Genomic DNA, 19,034 nt, shown 5'->3' with positions numbered 1-19,034 from the left:
AAATGCCCAGAGAATATGAGATTCGAAGAGCCGAGGCTCAGCAGTCTCCCAGCGACCACATACCTAAAACCACCTCTCTCTAGTGTTTGTTAGAGGTAGGAAGGTCGGTTATCAAAGGACCGCCCTTATTCCACCAAGCACACAAGATATACCAGCCGGGTTATTAAGGGTTTGGTCGTATTTGGTACAGATAAAGGAACTCGTCCATAGTTAGTGGGGGTTGCTCTGTTTCGGCCCACAACACTGAACATCCGAACAAGTTCCTCCACCCGTTCGGCACTATCTGCCCAAGAGCGATTCAGAGTCAGGACAGAAAATTCAGAGCAACGGGTTGGAGGGGCAGACGTAAGCCACATTGCATTGCGACTTAAAAAATTACGATCATCCCAGCAGGAGGATGGTCAGGCAATTCACTTGGAAGGGGAAGATGAATAATAACCGAGTCAGGGACATGATACCTGACTCGGATCTTGTTTAAATCTGCCTCAGTTAAAACTGATGGGATTGGACCCTTCTGATCGTCCCCAACTTCTCCCTCAATAGCATCTCCCTCTTCGTCTACCGACTCAACGGCCCTGGCCGACCTTCTAAGAGGAACCGATTCAGTGGTTTCCTCTAACTCTTCATCCTCTTCTTCCAAGTCATCCCCAAAAAAACAGGGGTTAGGTCTCCCAGGGGCGGTCACCAGAGACGCCCCTCCGCCGGAAGGACCCGCCGAAGCAGGACGTTCCGCTGAAGTTCCAAACGTTCTTTCAGAAAATCAAAAAGCTTCATCGGCACTAATCACCATCTCCGCAAGCAATGAGGACGATTCTGTGACATTCCAGAGATGTCCCATTTCGTCCTCATCACCAGAAATTCCTTCCCGGGGACTTGAAGAATGCGTTACCATTAAAGAGCCGAAAAGGAAAGGGAGGGAAAGAAAACTCATCGGAGAGGCGAAAAGCGCACAGTTAGGGAAGTAAAAAGGGAACGAAGGGCGAAAATAATAGAAGAAGTGGCGAAATGCGAAAACAGGCAGGGAGGAGGAGAAAGGAAGAAGAGAAAACAAGAAAGGAAAGCTCGCGCGAAAATGGGAAACAAATCCCGCTCTTCCCTTTTATACCCGAGCCACGTGACAACGGCATTTAAGGAGGAGTCAAATCGACGCCTGCTTCGACTCCCCAGCCCGACACGTGGCGCATGCCAACTGACGCAAGTAATGCCCTCGCTAAGCGTTCGATGCTCATAAGCGGACAAAATGTTTTGATGGCTGTCCGCTCGTGCGACCTCGAGAACTGAACCGACGTCAGTTAAGTACGACACAAGAAGCATTAAATGCCCCATCATAACCTCGATCTCCAAGGCACACCGACTCAGAAAAACTCGTTATTCCTTAGTGTCGACATAGCTAACACAAGGAGTAGGGAGCTTACTGTTGGGAAAAAAACACCAAGTCCGAAGACCTGGTTATGGAATGGACCAACTCTATCGGCACCATCCGAGAGTCCGAGGCAACATGATTGGACCGAGACAAGATAAAGCCTAGTGGAGAGACTTAGCTCGGATTCCTGGGAAACGAATCCCAACCGAGACCTTAAGAGTCAAGAGCCATAGCCAAACTAAGGCACATAAAGTTGGCTCGGTTAACGAGGCAGCAATGTTTAAAGAGGCCAATTGAGGCCCTAAAGCTAAAAGCAACCTGACTGACCATAAAACCGACCCATACAAGGCCGGTTACAGTGTCAATTATCGGATTAAGGAAGAACGTAGGCCATAAGTCAATCCTGTTACGACCGACAGGAGGCAAAAAGCTTTATCCTTGCAACCAACCGAGACCCGTCTGTTACTTGAGTCGGTTAAGGCCGAGCCGAGCGAGGAAGAAACGGTGTAAGCTTAAATACCGCTCTGAAAATCTTGTGAAAGGATTCTCGATCCCGAGGGTCTCGGGATCGGAAAGCATCCGTAAGCAGATTACGACTAAATCAAATCTCCTAGAAATCAGGGAGAGAATCCCCATACGGCGGGATCCTCCCTCTCCTATAAATGAGAAACACTTCAAGGGTGAAAGGTACGTAAAAACTCTCTCTCAGAACCCCTCAATACTATAAGACCCAGATTCCTAGCCTGACTTTGGCATCGAAGGGTCCCCTGCTCTAGCCAGGGTCTCCTTTGTCTTCTTCCTGTGCAAGTACTCGAAGGTTTAAAAAGGGTCGACTAGATTTTTGCCTCAACACATGCTACTGTAAAAAACTTCTTGGTGGGCCACAAATAGTTTAGATATGATTGAATTTTGGGACCATGTCTTGAAATAATTTGTAAAAACATGTACAACATGGATCAGATACATACATGGACGGCCTAATAGAGCTTAGTGTGCATGATTCTTGTTAATCGCAGGTCATTACGGAGGTTGATTGGGTGCTTGAGAAGCTTTGAACGAAGCTCTTCCCGATTTTCAAGGTTGCATCAAGATAATCATGGGGCTCATTGGAAAGTAGATCCAATTCGTTGATAATATTTTTGGTCCTTAATATTTTTGGGAAAATGTAATATGCATGCTGTTACGAGCTATTTGTGGCCCACAATAAGAAAATACTCTCAACAATGGCCAGAAAAATACATATTATTTTGTTGTGGTGTGGTCCACCTAATAAGAAGATGTCAGCCAGTCTCCAGATACTTTCCTTTCTCATAATTTCAGCAAGAATGGATGGAGTGGATTCAACTGAAAGGGAAAGATGGGACCTACGAACGGTGTACGGATATCACTTATGTAGGCCCAAAGCTGACAAGGGCCCCATTTTCAATCCTGACCTCAATCCTTATTCTTCATTTCAAAGCTTCTTCTCTAGGACCCACCACCATTACGTTCAGCACCATTGTTTGGCGTCATTTTCTCCAGTGAGATTATCATTAGAATCATCTTCTCTAGCATCAACTTCAGCTGAAAGAAGAAATCTTCCGTAATCGAATTTTGTTTGAATGGAGCCCTTAGTAAGTGGAGCATATTTTAAATTGTTTTATTTTTTCTTTTTAAAAAAAAAAAAATCATATAGATTTTATTGCGCTTGTGGGTTGAAGGTGGCGATCGAGGTTTTTGTAATGGGAAGAAGTGATTTTGATAAGGGTTTTGAGGTTGTGGATGTCATGTGGAAGACAATGAAGTAGGAAGAGTGGTGGTTTTTTAATGGACTAGGTTGGTTGTCACGTTGAAGGGTGAAGGAGATAGTCGGTTGTGGTTGTAAGTGTAGGGGTCGAGATTATCATCCAATCAGAGTTAAGGTTGTCAACATGTTTAGATGACAATCTGGACCCATAATGGATAATAACCTCAACCCATAGTAACTGATTGTCAAACCCGACCTGTAATGGATGATAACCTTAACCCATAATGGATGACAAGCTTGACCAATCCTGACAGTTTTTCAACCTCGACCCTTAATGGATGACAACCTGAACCCATCATGACTAGTTGAGAACCTTGACTGCTTGGACCTACGTATTGCAGGTCCTGAAAAAACAAGAATACCCGCGCAATTTCTCCAAAGTTCTCTAATTTTTGCCACATATCCTATTTGGAAAAGAGATGTTTAGGAAGACTTGTTTTGGATATCTGTTGGATTTCTCGGTAGATGGGTGGATGGCTCACGGTCAAATAATCCATTGCCTTATGCATAGGCATATTAGTGACCTAACTTTCAATGCTCAAATTACCATCATGAAATTAATCGAGATGGACTTTGCACTCATTATGAGACTTAAGTGTGGACCCTATAAATCAAAGGAGTGAAGTGGATCAACTAATAGAGCCAATAGGGGGAAAGAAAATAAAGAGTATTAGGGAGAAATATTTGTCAATAGGACCTATGAAGAACGAGCATTTGAGAGATACTCTTCTCTCACAAATACGCACAATGATACAGTACGCACAATGATACAGTAAAGCTGGCACTTTTGATTTTCTTAGAGAATCTGGTAGTTGCATCTCCAAGTAAAAATGACTATGTAAATAAGTAAATAAAAATAGTCAATAACTTAGAAGGGTTCAATAGGTTCCCTTGAAGCATTGTGGGGTACCAATATTTGAAAGAATTGGCTAATACTATAATAAAGGGTTACCACCCCAAATTGTGCAACATATGTAGATGAGCATATGCACTACAGGTAACTTATTATTGTCCATATTCATTAAAGGTAATTTTTTGTTTGTTTTAAGATTTTTAAATATTCAATACATGTCCTAACTAATGTGTAATATATCATTTTGTGAGTTAAACATGCATGAACATACAAGAAATTCTCTTAGCTATCTAATGATTGAGGATTGTTCGTAAGAAGACCTCTTGTCCAAATTCCCTGAATCCTCAATTGGAGGTTGTCCAAAGTAGGCTGGTTTCTAGCCATATCGAGAGTCTTCACAATCGTGTGGGTAAAGTGGTTCCTTATTATTGCATGATAGATCATTATTGCATTATGGTTATATCTTGTAACTGATAAATCATTATTTCTGTTGAAGATTGTGATTGCCGAGGAACTTACACCTATTGAGGAGGAGAAAGAAACAAACATTATTAAATTTGTCACAAGGTATACTTATACAAAGGAAAATGGACCGTAAAAAGATGAGAGGAAAGAGGATTTAGTGAAAGAGGTTGTGAAGAAATATGTAACTATCAAGAAGTTAGAGAGGAAAGAAGCAAGAAAGAAAGTGAGAGAGGAGTTGAAGAAGGCGATGAAGAAGAAGTTTGGGGAGGAAAGAAGTGAGAGATGAAGGAGAGGGAAAAGAAATCTAACCGTGAAACTAGATGTGAATTTAAGTGCCTCGCTTGAAGAGTTGGCAAGAAAAATATTTACTCATAATCAGAAGACCAAATTCATTTTAAAGATATTTGACAATAGAATTGGAAATATCACACTAGATGTGAATGAGATGCGAGAAAAAATGAATGGCTAGCATTTTCATGGAGGCTATTGTTAGAAGAATGGCTAGCATCACCCAGTCATTTGGACCAAATCACAAGAAAACATTTGTTAGTGAACAAACATTGTTGTGAGTTATTGGGTTTTGTGGGTCACACATAGATCATATCGGTGTAAGAGGTTATCATATTTCTACATTAATGAAAGGTTACAAAGAAACTAAATAGATTGGATCTACCTTCTAGTGGACCCAAACACAAGTCCCACACCTCAGGATAAGTGCTACATAGCTTTTCCCCACACGCAAAAATTGCACGAGTGATGGATCCAAAGCAGGTTTTTTTTTATATATAAGAAATACTCAAAGAGCCATTAGAGAATCTTTTTTTATAACTCTTTATTTACCGGGCATTTGGCATTACCACGATGCTACTTTGGTTAAAAAAAAAAAAAAAAAACCTTTTATTATTTGTCAACATTTTATATGTCCGAATGATCCGAGTCTTATTTTAAAATTCTTTTATATGCTATATTGACCTGATGATCTTGGTTTCAAGAAAGGTATTTTTTCAGTATGGGCCAAACGTTTGCTAATGTCAGACGTCTTAAACGTGTAACACTGTAGAACGCTTCATGCTAAGTGATGTAGCTGATAGGTTCTCATTTCGCATACCCATAAACGAAATTCCCATTTTGTTTTCTTTCTTTTGTCTCTTCTTCTTCTACTACATTCACAGAAACTGTATGAACTGGGAGCGAGGAAGATCGTCGTCTTTGATGTCGCTGCGCCCGGGTGTTTACCAGCCATGACGAACAGAATTGCTTTCAGCTCCGTTTGCGAGGAACGAGTGAATCAGCTCGTAAACGAATACAATCGCCTACTTCCACAGCTAGTGGAGGATCTGAAATGCCGCCTTCCGGGAACAGTTTCCATTCTTGGACGAGTTTCCAATTCTTTCCAAAACATCTACCAAAATCCTTCCAAATTCGGTGAGATTTCCAAACACCGGCTCTCTAACATTCTTTTTCAAACCTAATCCCATTTTAAGTCAAGAGATAGATAAATAGACATATCTGATAGAATTGATGGAGCCATGTATCAGTTGAGCCCACGTCGCCCTAAATCAAGGCAGTCCACTCAACAGGTGGGCCACACGTGTACATTGATTTCACACTGCCTGATTTTTGGGCCAGGTTATCTAACTGGTGTGGCCCACCAAATATAGAGTGATGATTTAGTGATTATATTAATTGTTGCAGGGTTTAAATATACGAACATTCCATGCTGTGTTGTGGACGACCATGGGACCACACCATGCGTTCCTAATAAAACACCATGCCAAGACAGGAATCAGCATATATTTTATGATGCAATTCACACATCGGAAGCTGCAAATGCCATCATAGCTAACCAATGCTTCAGCCAGTCGTCCGTGTGCTCTCCGATTAATATCCAACAACTCGCTGCAGTTCAAGGAAGATAATTCACAACATTGTGATCTGAATCACATGGATTGAACTTTTTGTCATTGTTTTTTTTCTATGTACATTGTAGGATGTTATGTTTTAATTCTACGGATTGTTGTAATGAGTAGATTGCAACCTGATTTTATCTAGTTGTTGGTCATTGTGAGAGAAATGGTCACCATGATTCATCCATGCGACCAAGTTCTTGTACTGGGTCGAGCCCGATCTGCTTCAAGATGGGACGATCTGCTTCAAGATGGGTGACTACATAAACATTAAGGTGATCATTAAGAAGTTTTTAATTGTTGAGTGTTCAATCACTACTGTTTCTTTTTCTGGGAGTATGGTCAACCTGTAGATTGGATTTTTTAAGTTTATTTTTAGTGTCCTAAAATGATATGAAAAAATGGATGAACAGAGTCGGTACAGAATATAAACATCAAGGTGGACCCCATGGTAAGGGCTGCATTCTTTGATGAGGGATGGGTCCTCTGCACCACAATGCAAGCAATGGAATTTCTTGAGGTGTGAAATTTGCATGGGCCTTATGGAGATATATTTCTTAGATCCACACTCTCTATCCATTTTTTTCAGATTAGTCTAAGTTACTAACGTAAAAATAATGCAGATCCAAATCTAAAGTGGACCACACCACTGAAGAGAGTAGGAATTGATGCTACCTTTCAAAACTTCTTGCTGCCAAAGCTGATATTTGCAGTTTTAGGTCATGGTATGTGTGATCTTATGAACATGTCATATGGAAAATAAGTATTTACGGTTTATCCTTAGAAAAGTTTTAACGATAATTCGTTCAGTACCCACTACTTTTGGTGATCCACTTAAGCTTTTAATGTCATCAGTTTTGGGCTCATGCTCTGGATTTATTTGGAAAAATTGATAGATGGTGCAATCTAACACAGAAATCATGGTAGGACTTAGAAAAAGTTCCAACACAATAAAAGTTGAGCTGTATATAGATATCCTGCGTATCTTGTTAGCTGGAGTAATTGGAAATGACGTGGACCAATGGGAAGCAACCGTACTGGAATTTCCTGTACACGTAATTCCTGCCAAAGCCTTTTGCAGGAAGTTCCCGCCCAAGGATGTTAGGTGGAACCCATTGAGATGTTTTTGAGAAATCCACCCCGTCCACTCGTTTTGTGAGCTCATTTTAGGTCATTCTACCAAAAATTCGGTAAATTAAAAACTCAAGTGAGCCACATAAGAGGAAACAGTGGGTATTCAGTGAGCACCATTGAAACATTATAGTGCAGTGTAAATTTATTATTTTTTCATTTCATCCAAGTTAGAATAACCTTATAAGCGGTTTGGATGACATATAAACGTTAAGGTGGAGCTAAGAAGGTTTCAACGGTAAGCATTTCTTTCCACAATTTTCCCTCTAGTGTGACCCACTTTTGTTTTGAATCCTCCTGAATTTTGGTTGAACGTCATGAAATGAGCTCGAAGAACGGATGGACGGAGTGGATTTTTAACAAACATAACGGTAGGTCCCACTCATCATCCTTTCGCAGGAACTTCCTGTGAGAGGCTTTGGCAGGAAATCCACCTCCGAATTTCCTTGGACGCGATTTCCTGCGAAAGCCTTTCGCAAGAAGTTACTGCATTGGGAACCCAGGTGGGGCTCACTGTGATGTTTGTGAGAAATCCTCCCCGGCCATCCATTTTTTGAGTGCATTTTAGGATATGAGGCCAAAAATGATCCGTATCCAATACTCAAGTGGGCCGAAAACGAGGTAATTGAACGTCCACAGTCGAAATATTCATGGGCCAATGGAATTTTTGAATCATGCTAATATTTGTGTTTTCAGTTCATCCTAGTAGGAATGACATTATTAACGGTATGGATGGCATGTAAACATCACCGTCGAACCAAGGGAAGTTTCAACGGTAGGAATTTCCCTAAACACCTTTTCCTTAGTACGGCCCACTTGAGTCTTGGATCCTTCTCAATTTTATTTTTCTCCCATGAAATGAGCTCACAAAATGGATGGAGGGAGCGGATTCCTAAAAAACATTACAGTGGGCCCCACCTAAGTTCCGAACGCAGGAACTTCATGCGAAAGGCTTTCGCAGGAAATTCGCGTCCGAATTTGGATGGGAATGGATGGGCGCGGATTGGATACTGACGAGGTCAGTAGCCAAATTGCTACTGAAGTGATGTCACCAAGCTCTGTGGACCCCACCATGATGCATGTGTTGTATCCATACCGTCCAATCATTTTTAGAGATCGTTTTATGGCATTACAAAGAGAATGAGATAGATCTAAATTTCAAGTGGACCCACCACAGAAAACAGTGGGAGCCATCATACCCACTGTAGAAACATTTATAGGGCTCACAGTGATGTATTTTTGAGATCTATACTATTCATAAGTTAACATAGAGATAGATGAAGTGAAAACAAAAATATCAGCTTCAGCGGAAACTACCATGGCCCCTGAGAAGTTTTGAACGGTGGATGTTACTGTCTCTACTATTTTATATGGTGGGATCCAATTGAAATTTAAATCAACCTCATTCTCTTCGTAATGCCGTAAAACGATCTCTAAAAATGGTTGGACTTCAGTAGTGATTTGGCTACTGACCTTGTCAGTATCCTATCCGCCCCCGGAACGAACTGGCTACTCCCACGCCACCAGCACCGTGGCTGGTGGTCGGTTCTCTGTGGGCCCCACCATGATGTATTTGATTCATCCATGCCGTTCATCTATTTTTATAGATCATTTTATGGTTTTATACCGTAAACTATAGGAATATAAATCTCAGGTGGACCACACCACAGTAAAACAATATTGATTGGATATCTACTATTAAAATGCTCCTAAGGACCACTGTACTGTTTATTTGACATCCAATCTGTTGAATAGGTCATACAGACCCAGATGAAGGGAAAAAACAAATCTAAGCTTGATCCAAAACTTTTATGGCCCTCAAAAAGTTTTTAATGGTTGAAATTCATTCAACACTGTTTCCTTAATGTGGTCCACTTGAGACTGGATATACATCAGTTTTGATCTCATTCAATAAAATAATCTAGAAAAATAGATGGACAGCATGGATGAAACACATACATCATGGTGGAGCCCACGGAGCACCAACCACCAGCCATTGGCTGGTGGCAGGGGGAGTAGCCAATCCGTTGGGTACTACCCGGAAGCGGATAGCTTACTGAGTAACTCAGTATGCTAAACTACGTGGAGCCCACCATCACTCATTCATTGTATCAACTCCGTTCATCCATTTTATCATATAATTTTAGGGTTTTGAACTAAAAATTAATTATATCCAAAGCTCAAGTGGACCACACCATCTGAAATAGCGTGAATTAAAGTTTACCGTTGAAAAGTTCTTGGGGGCCCACAGAAGTTTTAGATCAAGATGATATTTTCTTTTTCCCTTCATCCATGTCTGTGTGATCCTATGAACAGTTTGGATGACAAATAAACGTCACAGGGGCCTTAGAAAGGTTTCAACGGTGGAAATCAATATTTTCATTGTTTCCTTTAGTATCGTCTACTTAAGATTTTGATAAACTTCAGTTTTATGATCACCCCTAAAATGATTAGGAAAAACGGATGGACGGTGTGGATAAACCACATGAATTCACAAGGGCCCAAGAGAATTTACTCACTGCAATAAGAGCGAAGACGCAATCCGATTTAGTACTACCCAACCAGTACGCAATCGGATCGTAGTACCCAACCAGGGCCGGAAGCGGATTGGCTGGCGTACCACCAACCTGGTGGCGTGGTACGTGTCGTGCGAAGACGAGCACTGACACTCCTCGAGATCCGAGTTGTACACGATTCAAATGAGATCAAAGTCATATGGCCCACCAGTGATGTATTTATTATATCCACACTGTTAATCCATTTGGCAAGATCAATTTAGCTCTTGATCCCAAGAATATCTCATATCTAAAGCTCAAGTGGACCACACTATAAATAACAGTGGGTCAATGGATCTCACTATTAAAACATTTGTAAGGCCCACCATAACAATTATTTTCCATCCAATATGCTATTAAGAATACATAAATCTTGATGGAGAGAAAAAACAAATATCATATATTGACACAAAGTTTCTATAACCCCCAAGAGGGTTTAATGGTAGAGGTTTGCAATATGGTCCGCTTGATCTCTGGATCTATCTTATTTTACTGTTAAAGCCTTCGCTCTCCAAGTGGAAATACGGTTTGGATATAACTCATACCTCATGATGGACCCATATAGCTTGGTGATGTCAATACACCAGCTAAGTAGGTGGTGTTTGGTACACCAGCCAATCCGCTTTCACGGGGCCTGGCTAGAGAAGGACAGTCCTATCAAGGGCTCTACAGGGGTCACCATGATGTATGTGTTTTATCCATGCCATCCATTCAATTTTTAAAATCATTCTAGATAATGACTCAAAACTGAGGTAGATCAAATGCTCAAGTAGACCACACAATGGGGAGTAAATGTCTACAGTTGAAAACCACTCAAGGGACATAAGTTATGGATCCAGCTGATGTTTATATTTTCCCTTCATCCTGCATGTGTGATCTCATGAACAGGTTGAATAGAAAATAAACACAATCATGGGGCTCTAGAAAGGATTTAATGGTAGGAATGATTGTCACAATTGCATCCATTGGTGTAGTCTATCATGAGTTACAGATTTGATTTTTTTACGTGACAATGCCCTAAAAGTGATCTTTCAAAATAGATGGATGGCTTGAATAATACACATATCATGGTGTGGCCCGACAAAGCTCCTGACAGGGTTGTTCATCTCTAACTAGGTCTTGGTGGGGTGGTACCCCAAACTGGGCCCAATTTCCTGTGCCTTCGATGAAATTAGATTGCATACTGAGTTACTTAACATGCTATTATCATAATGAGTAAGTTCAATTGGGCCTATTGTGATTATACATAGTTTATCTATGAGGTCCAACTGATTTCTACCTCATTTGAGGGGTTGAGTCCAAAATTGAAGTATACCCAAAGCTTAAGTGTATCATACAGGGAACACATCGGGAATAATGATATCCATTGTTAAAGCCTTGCTAGCCCACGGTGATATTTATTTGTCATACAACTTGCTTATAAGATCGTACAGACATGGATGGGAAAACACAAATATACGCTTGATCCAATACTTCCATGGCCTCCAAGAAATTTTCAACGGTAGACATTCAATTCAAACCGTTCCTTGCGATGTGGTCCATTTGAGCTTTGGATATGCTTTATTTTTATGCTCAAGCCTAAAATTTTCTAGTAAAATAGATGGAAGGAGCAGATAAGATATATAAATTATGGTGAACCTGACATAGTTTACTGTATGCAGTATGCTTCGACCTTCAACATAGACTATCAGTCCTGGATTATTAAGGTCAAGAAGTACATTTGAACAGCTGCATTTCATACGCATGCCACTAACCATTTTTAGGTTAAGAGACTATTGTACCACACACCACAGACCTGACTGGTGTGGGTAGTGTCGTGCGAGGACGTTTACACTCCAGTTGTGAGTTGCACGAACAGTTCAAACGGGAAACGGATTGGCTACTCTGCCTGCCACTGGCCAATCGCTGGTGGCCGGTGCTCTGTGGACTCCACCGTGATGTATGTGTTTCATCCATGCTATCCATCTATTTTTCTAGATCAATTTATGTTATGAGACCAAAAATGAAGTTTATCGCAATCACAAGTGGACCACATGATAGGAAATAGTGTTGAATGAATGTTGACCATAAAAAAAAATAATAAAAAAAAATTGGGGAAATGAAGTTTATCGCAATCTCAAGTGGACCACATGATAGGAAATAGTGTTGAATGAATGTTGACCATTAAAAAAAAAAAATTGGGGCAATAAAAGTTTTGGATCAATATGATCTTTGTTTTTTCGATGTCAAATAAACAGTACAATCGGCCTTAGGAGGAATTTAGTGGTAGATTTTCAATTACTATTCTTTTCCTGTGGTGTGGTCCACCTGAGATTTATATCCCTCTCATTTTTTGGATCAAGCCCTAAAATGATCCGTGAAAATAGATGAACGGAATGGATGAAACACATACATCATGGTGAAGCCCATGGAGCACCGACCATCAGCCACCTGGCTGGTGGTAGGGAAGTAGCCAATCCATTCTCGTTCAAAAGAGATCAAAGTTACGTGTGTCCCACCATGATGTGTTATATATGCCATTCATTTTAGGTCTTGATCCAAAAAAATAAGTTATATCTAAGGTTCACCCTAACTTTACATCGAATTTGCTTATAAAAGCACACAAATATGGGTGAAGAAATTGATCTAAAATTCATGTGGCCCCGGAAAGGGTTTCAATGGTATACCTTCAATCCCCCACTGCTTTTTTTCAATGTGGCCCATTTAATCTTTATATCTATTTTATTTTTCGGCTCATGCCTTATGACTATCTCACCACGTGGATAGACGGTTTGGATATAACGCGTACCTCATGATGGGACCATAGAACTTGGTGACGTCAACACACCAGGTAGGTCTGTGGTGTGGTACACCATCGAATGCGCCTTCGGATTGGGACGCGGATTACCTACTGATAGGTTGAGCAGCGAGACTAGCTACTAAAGTGACGTGACCTAGTTCTGTGGGTCCCACCATGATTTATGTGTTGTATCCACACCGTCCATTCATTTGAGGAGATCATTTTAGTATAAGATCCAAAGAATGAGGTAGATAGAAAGCTGGCGTGGACCTCACCATAGAAAACAGTGGGGAGAGTAATGCCCACCATTGAAACCTTCCTAAGGTCCACTGTGACGTTTATTTGAGATCCAACATGTTCATAAGTTCATAAAGACATTAAAGAAGGGAAAACACAAATATCAACTTGATCAAAAACTTTTTTGGGCCTTAGAATTTTTTAATGGTGGGCGTCACTCTCTCCACTGTTTTCTATGGTGGAGTCCACTCAAGCTTCGCATCTAATTCATTCTTTTTTCATGCCTTAAAATGATTTCTCCAAATGAATGGACGGTGTGGATACAAAACATGCATCATGGTGGGACCCACAGAACCAGGTAACGTCACTTCAGCAGGGAGTCTCACTCGCTACTAAACTTGACAATAGCTAATCCGCGTCCTCCGGATTGTGGCCCGTCTCTAGCCATGAACGGTCAGTTATGTGCAAGGGGCCACCATGATGTATCCGTTCACCCACCACTGCAACAAAGTCGACTCTTGCATTTAACATAACTTCCATGCATTTAATGCAATCAAGCTTATTAATAGGTGTGGTCCAAGGATTTGTCTTATTTTTATGGGGGAAAGAGACCTCTATTGATGAAGAGTTCGATGAAGAGGAGAGTGATAAGATTGAAGAGACAGTGCGTACAGCTGCAATATGATTTTGATACCTTCTAATTTTGTTATATCATGTTATTTTTAATTTTGTTAAAACAGTTACATTGAAGTTTTATGGTTATGTCTTTATGGGTGGATGAATATTTCTCTTTTTTCATTAGTACTATTCAATTAGATAATGTTGTTTAAATTTCTTATTATATTGTTGGGTAATTACGTTCATTCATAACTTTAATTTATTTATTTTTTTATCCTAAGCTAACCAGATATACACTAGATATGTCATCAGAAAATGATGCATCGGCGGATATTTAGAATTATGAAGTCCAAACCTACTCCCAGGATGGAAAAAAAAAAGTTGCAATATAAGTTGTATGGAAAACAGTTTGTCAACAAAACAAATCGACTCAAATAACATTTGGCTTGTCGGGGAGGAGACGTCGCACCTTATAGCAAAGCTTCTCAAGAGATCCGAGATTTATTTAAAGTCATTCTCGATTCTAATACAAAGACTTCCCACACCTCTACCCTACAACTATAACCAGTACAACTAACCAAAAAATATATAAAAGTAGGCTTATTATAAATGAAGAAAGGTTTAGCAGAGGAACTACAACTGCCTCTAGCTCTAGTTCCAGGCCTTCCACAACCACAATTAGTAGAGAAAAAGAACAAGAGAGAATTTCGAGGGAGCAAGAAGAACGTGATTATAAAGAGGCCGTCAAAGAAAGCATGCGAATGACATACAGATCAAAAAGTACTAGACAACAACATCCACCTTCGAGACAACATGATGCTGAAGCAGGCACAAGTAAACCATCAAAGTTTCTTAAAAGTCTTGTAACATTTTACAGGGAGTTGGGAATCCCGTACAAATCGGATTAAAAAAAAAAGCGTCTGAAAAAACTTTTTGCATCTGTGAATGAGGACGATGGGAAGGGATCCCCACCATCCGATTTAGGAGAGATGAACGACCATTTTTTGGACACATCCAGCTCGAAATCGCCCAAGAGTTCTCCTGCAGTTGAATCAGTAAAAAGAGAACCGAAGGATGAATCTGGCGACGAAGGTGGAGGTGGAGGAAGGTGTAATGCCCCGTGTTTTCAGGACCCGAGTATATGACCCGTTTCCCAAAAACCCGAGTGTTAACCTAAAAGAGCCGAGTCTCATATGTAATTTTTTTTCTTTTGTCAGAGTTAACAGATAAGCATAGAATGGACAAGTCAGCATAAAGAAAAATTTTATATTTACAATTAAGATGTACAAGAGGTTGCCCATAATGATTTATACAAACCAGTGTCTCCACAAGTATGAATACAAGAATTACAAAACTTATACAAGAGACATAATAAAGTGCATATAAATTGGAGCCGCAAGATCGCGCAGCTACTCTTGGCAATACATCCATGCATCCTTGACCACCAAGACGGCTCTTCATCAGTCTGAACCTGCATATTACTTAAGCCACCTGTGCTATCTGTACGGTTGTATATTTGATGGATGAGTGGCCAGCCCAGTGTGAATTTCCCTCAAGATTACACATAACCGCCTTAGCAAACATAGTTAAAAAGAAAACAAGCAGTAATGCAAAAACAGGCAATATGCAGTCTTATTAGATGTATGGTTACATGAAAGCACATCGGCCTGGGGATGCACATCCAGCCGGACTTGGGCTCGTCACCCATGCAATCATCAACTTGGGAATGATCATCCAGTTGAACAGAGGTAAATAGTCGATGGTTTAGGAGCTAGCGAAACGATACCCCAACAACTCTAGGGCATGTACTATAGCATCCAAAATAGTCATCTATCATCGCCAATATGCTATGAATGCATGATTAGCCAGGCGTTATTAATCCAGTTACAATCAGCCAATTTAAGTAATTCAATGGTCACTACGGAGGGCTCGTCACCCAGCATAGGCCGACAGCTCGAGCATAGTGTCCCATTACCACCATCTCCGGCTCATGATGTCCTTCACCTTAGGATGTTTTTAATAGGATACATTGATCAAAATGATACCAATTTAAGGTCCCTATTTCCCACACGTTTTGTCTAATTACATCCCAAGTGTAGCTTGCATACAATCATTGAATCTTCCATGTGTAGCATTATGAGATTATATACAGAGGCAATCAAAATAACATGTGATAACATATAACTTCGAATAAAAACATGAAAGGAGGCATCATAATTTTAAATAATGATTTTCGACAATGTATCAACAAGATAGGCAAATAGTAATCATTTTTCATGGGTTAGCTAACATGTGAGCCTATCATGTGGTGGAAACAAGTATTTATCTGAGGCTATTTACACGCCATTGCTTGGCCCCAAAACAGGGCCATACTCAGGTCGGTTTCGGCCTTGAAACAGTGCCTGAACGCAGGCCCTCTTCAACTCCAAAACAAGGCCTGACTTTGGCTCCATGCACGTTTCCTGCTGATGGGTGTTTCTCAGTTACGAACGAGGCCTGGTCAGAAGGCTATATGTGGTGTGAGCATGGTCTGGTGGATTGTGTTTAGAGTTCCAACAGAGGGAAGGTTCTTACTTGTTACAGTCGGGTCCGACCCGAGTTTGGCTGGCACCAACCACCTCCTTCTCCCACTCCCTCTCTTTTCTTTTTCTCTACTACCCAAGTGGTGTGGCCGTGGGCTCACACTGACTCGGCTCGGTCCGGTTTTCACGGACTGATCTGGGGCAGGGTGCTCCAAGCTCAACCAAAAGCCCTCTGTTTTCTCCCTCTCTCAGCTTTCTCTCTCTTTTCTCTCCCTGTGTGAAGTCTGAGAGGCTGAACCTCTCTATTTATAGGCAGGGAAAGGAAGGACTCAGTGGCTGAGATTTTCTTTGCAAATCCCCACGTGATGGCCGTCGATGGCCGACCCTGTTTTCCTGAAATGGGAAGTTCGGCGTGCATTTCTTCGTTGCTTGGCTATTTTTGGCTGATGAGAAGACCTCCGCCCTAGCTGGCAAGGGAACGTTGGTAACCTCCTGGGTAATCCGAAGTTAAGCCAGCGGGTAGCTTTCCATTCCATGATCTTAACCGTCCGTGGTGGAATGGACGGTTCAGTTCCATCTCTTTTGTTTCTTTACGTGGGTTTGTATACCTATACGGTTTTTCTTTTCCGGCCCCTACGAACAGAATGGATGGTTTGGATCGTCCCGAAAATACACAGAGTGGCCCACTTTGGGGTCTGAATCCCAACGGTTTCAAATTTTAAAAACGGCGGGAGGAGTTTCTCCGCATTTTCGTGTGAGCCTCGGTCAATGGCGTTTTGACCATCCTTTGGTCCAGTGCATGTCGTGCACAGCAACACAGGGTGCACACGCACCACATGTGGGGCCCATCGTGATGGTTATGTCGCATCCACTCCGTCCAATCATCTTAATAGTTCTACCAAAGGATCTTAGGCCCTGATCAGGCTGATATAAGGCCTAAGTGAGGCCCACAACTTGATTTGGGTCATATTGATGGTTTCCGTTAACCTAATGGTTGGACCTTTCTGAATTTGAGTATTAGCGGTCGAAATGGTCTTAGGGACCACCTAGTTGAGAATAAGTGACTGAATTAGGGGATGACCTAATATGTGCTCAAAACATTGATTATTATTTTTACATTATTATTTCTATATTATTTGTATTTTATTTGTATGGTCATATATGTGCTAGGTTTTTACATTATTATTTCTATATTATTTGTATTTTATTTGTATGGTTAGCTATGTGCTAGGTTTTAAATTTTATATAAGTCATTCAATTTTTCCAATATATTTTATTTTTATGTATTACAAATTCTATAGTTCATAATTTATATTAATGATGTTGTAAGTATATACATATATCAGGTATTATAGTTACATATCATTTTAATATGAAACTTTAAATATTTATAAAATATATAAATACTATTTCATAGTATATACATTTAGGTTGTATTTTTTTTTTTTGTATTTATACTAAATTAAATTACATAATAACACTCGAGTACTGGAAAGTACGGGGTGTTACAGAGGGGGTTACTATTACGGACAAGGTTCATTTAGTTACATGTCACAAAGGCATTTATCATATAGAGGGTATTGAATGTATGAAAGTTTTACTTAATCTATATGTCAGTATGTGCATGTTAGGTTTTTTTACTTTTGATTTTGAACATGATGTTGGACATTGTTTATTTACTTTCGAAGTGAAGAATGTTCTTTTGTTTGGATGCTACTTTACTTTTATGGCCTAATCTTTTTCTTTTTAGTGTGTTTGGTACCAAATTTCATGAAAATTTACACCAAATTAGACTGATTAGTCATGAAATTTCATTGTATTTATCGCAATCATACAATTTTTTATCCATACAACTTCTTAACATCTTGGTTGCACTAAATATCATGTCTAATGTGACACAATATATCATGATATTTTCATGAAATAATGGTGCAATCTAACACATTGCCTTCTCTTTCAAATTTGAAGCACCCTTTCTAGAGTTTTCTTGTTGAGTGGGGTCCACCATCTCCATGTGCTAAGGTGTGGGAATTTGCTCATTGGACTGTAAAGGTGCTTCCATGAATGATGTCTTCGTAATGATGTCCACCATCTCTTATTTTTGTATTTTAGCAATTTTCATTCATTTGTTGTATTTTGAAGGTTTGCAAGTTCTATGTGATTTTAAACTCTGTTTTCTCTTTGCTGATCTCTTAAGAGTGCTATTTGATATGTAAATTTGGTTTCAAAGAGATATTGAAGGCTGATGTTGTCACGCCCCAAACTCGGAAACCGGGCTCACAAAATTCCCGATCGCCGAATCTGGCACCGACAGCCTCCGTAGAACCCCATTCTCGGCTCCCAGCGCCCATTCGCCAGGTTCCGATCCTGGGATGCTACAAGGAGGATTTTCAACATCAGTTTGATTCGTAATAAGCATAACCAAAGGCATAACCCACAAACAACAACCAAAAACTCCATCACATTTTCACTATAATCAAAAACTTTATAAGTACAATGAGCATAAGGGAAATACAATGATGATAGACCAAAAGTTCCAAAAAGATCAGCTACGCGCCCAAGCCTCAGCGCTGCTGCGATCCAACATCACCTGCACGCAACGGTCGTGCATAAGCTTATAGAAAGCTTAGAGGGTGGTGAAAGTGTATGCTCAAGGTGGTAATGCAGCTATACAGTATCAGAGTAATGCGGAACATGCTGATGAATGCCAAGAATACCATATCCGTACCAAGGCCATGCGGTGCAAAGAATGATGTCGGTCATACCAAGGCCATATAATGCGAAATGCAACTCAAGCATACAAATCCTCATCTAAGTC

At 40.4% G+C, this 19,034-nt stretch overlaps 1 protein-coding gene across 1 annotated transcript; it reads left to right on the top strand.

The window, feature by feature from the left end:
• The first annotated feature begins 1,072 nt into the window (after positions 1-1,072).
• LOC131255116 (GDSL esterase/lipase At1g71250-like) lies at positions 1,073-6,386 on the top strand. The gene is made up of 3 exons (XM_058255809.1): positions 1,073-1,198; positions 5,640-5,892; positions 6,163-6,386. The coding sequence occupies exons 1-3, from the start codon at positions 1,073-1,075 to the stop codon at positions 6,384-6,386; spliced, it is 603 nt and encodes a 200-aa protein (XP_058111792.1).
• The last annotated feature ends 12,648 nt before the right edge of the window (positions 6,387-19,034 follow it).

The sequence above is a fragment of the Magnolia sinica genome, chromosome 9, assembly GCF_029962835.1.
Source record: "Magnolia sinica isolate HGM2019 chromosome 9, MsV1, whole genome shotgun sequence".
NCBI classification, from domain to species: Eukaryota; Viridiplantae; Streptophyta; class Magnoliopsida; order Magnoliales; family Magnoliaceae; genus Magnolia; species Magnolia sinica.
Note: the sequence above shows the minus strand (reverse complement) of the source record. Positions and strands in the feature narration are given on the sequence as shown.

Excerpts from the sequence above, each read along its gene's own strand:
- LOC131255116 (XM_058255809.1), top strand. The coding sequence starts at position 1,073 with ATGGGAAACAAATCCCGCTCTTCCCTTTTATACCCGAGCCACGTGACA. Across the intron at positions 1,199-5,639 it reads GCGCATGCCAACTGACGCAA|AAACTGTATGAACTGGGAGC; the intron begins GTAATGCCCTCG and ends CTACATTCACAG. Across the intron at positions 5,893-6,162 it reads CCAAAATCCTTCCAAATTCG|GGTTTAAATATACGAACATT; the intron begins GTGAGATTTCCA and ends TAATTGTTGCAG.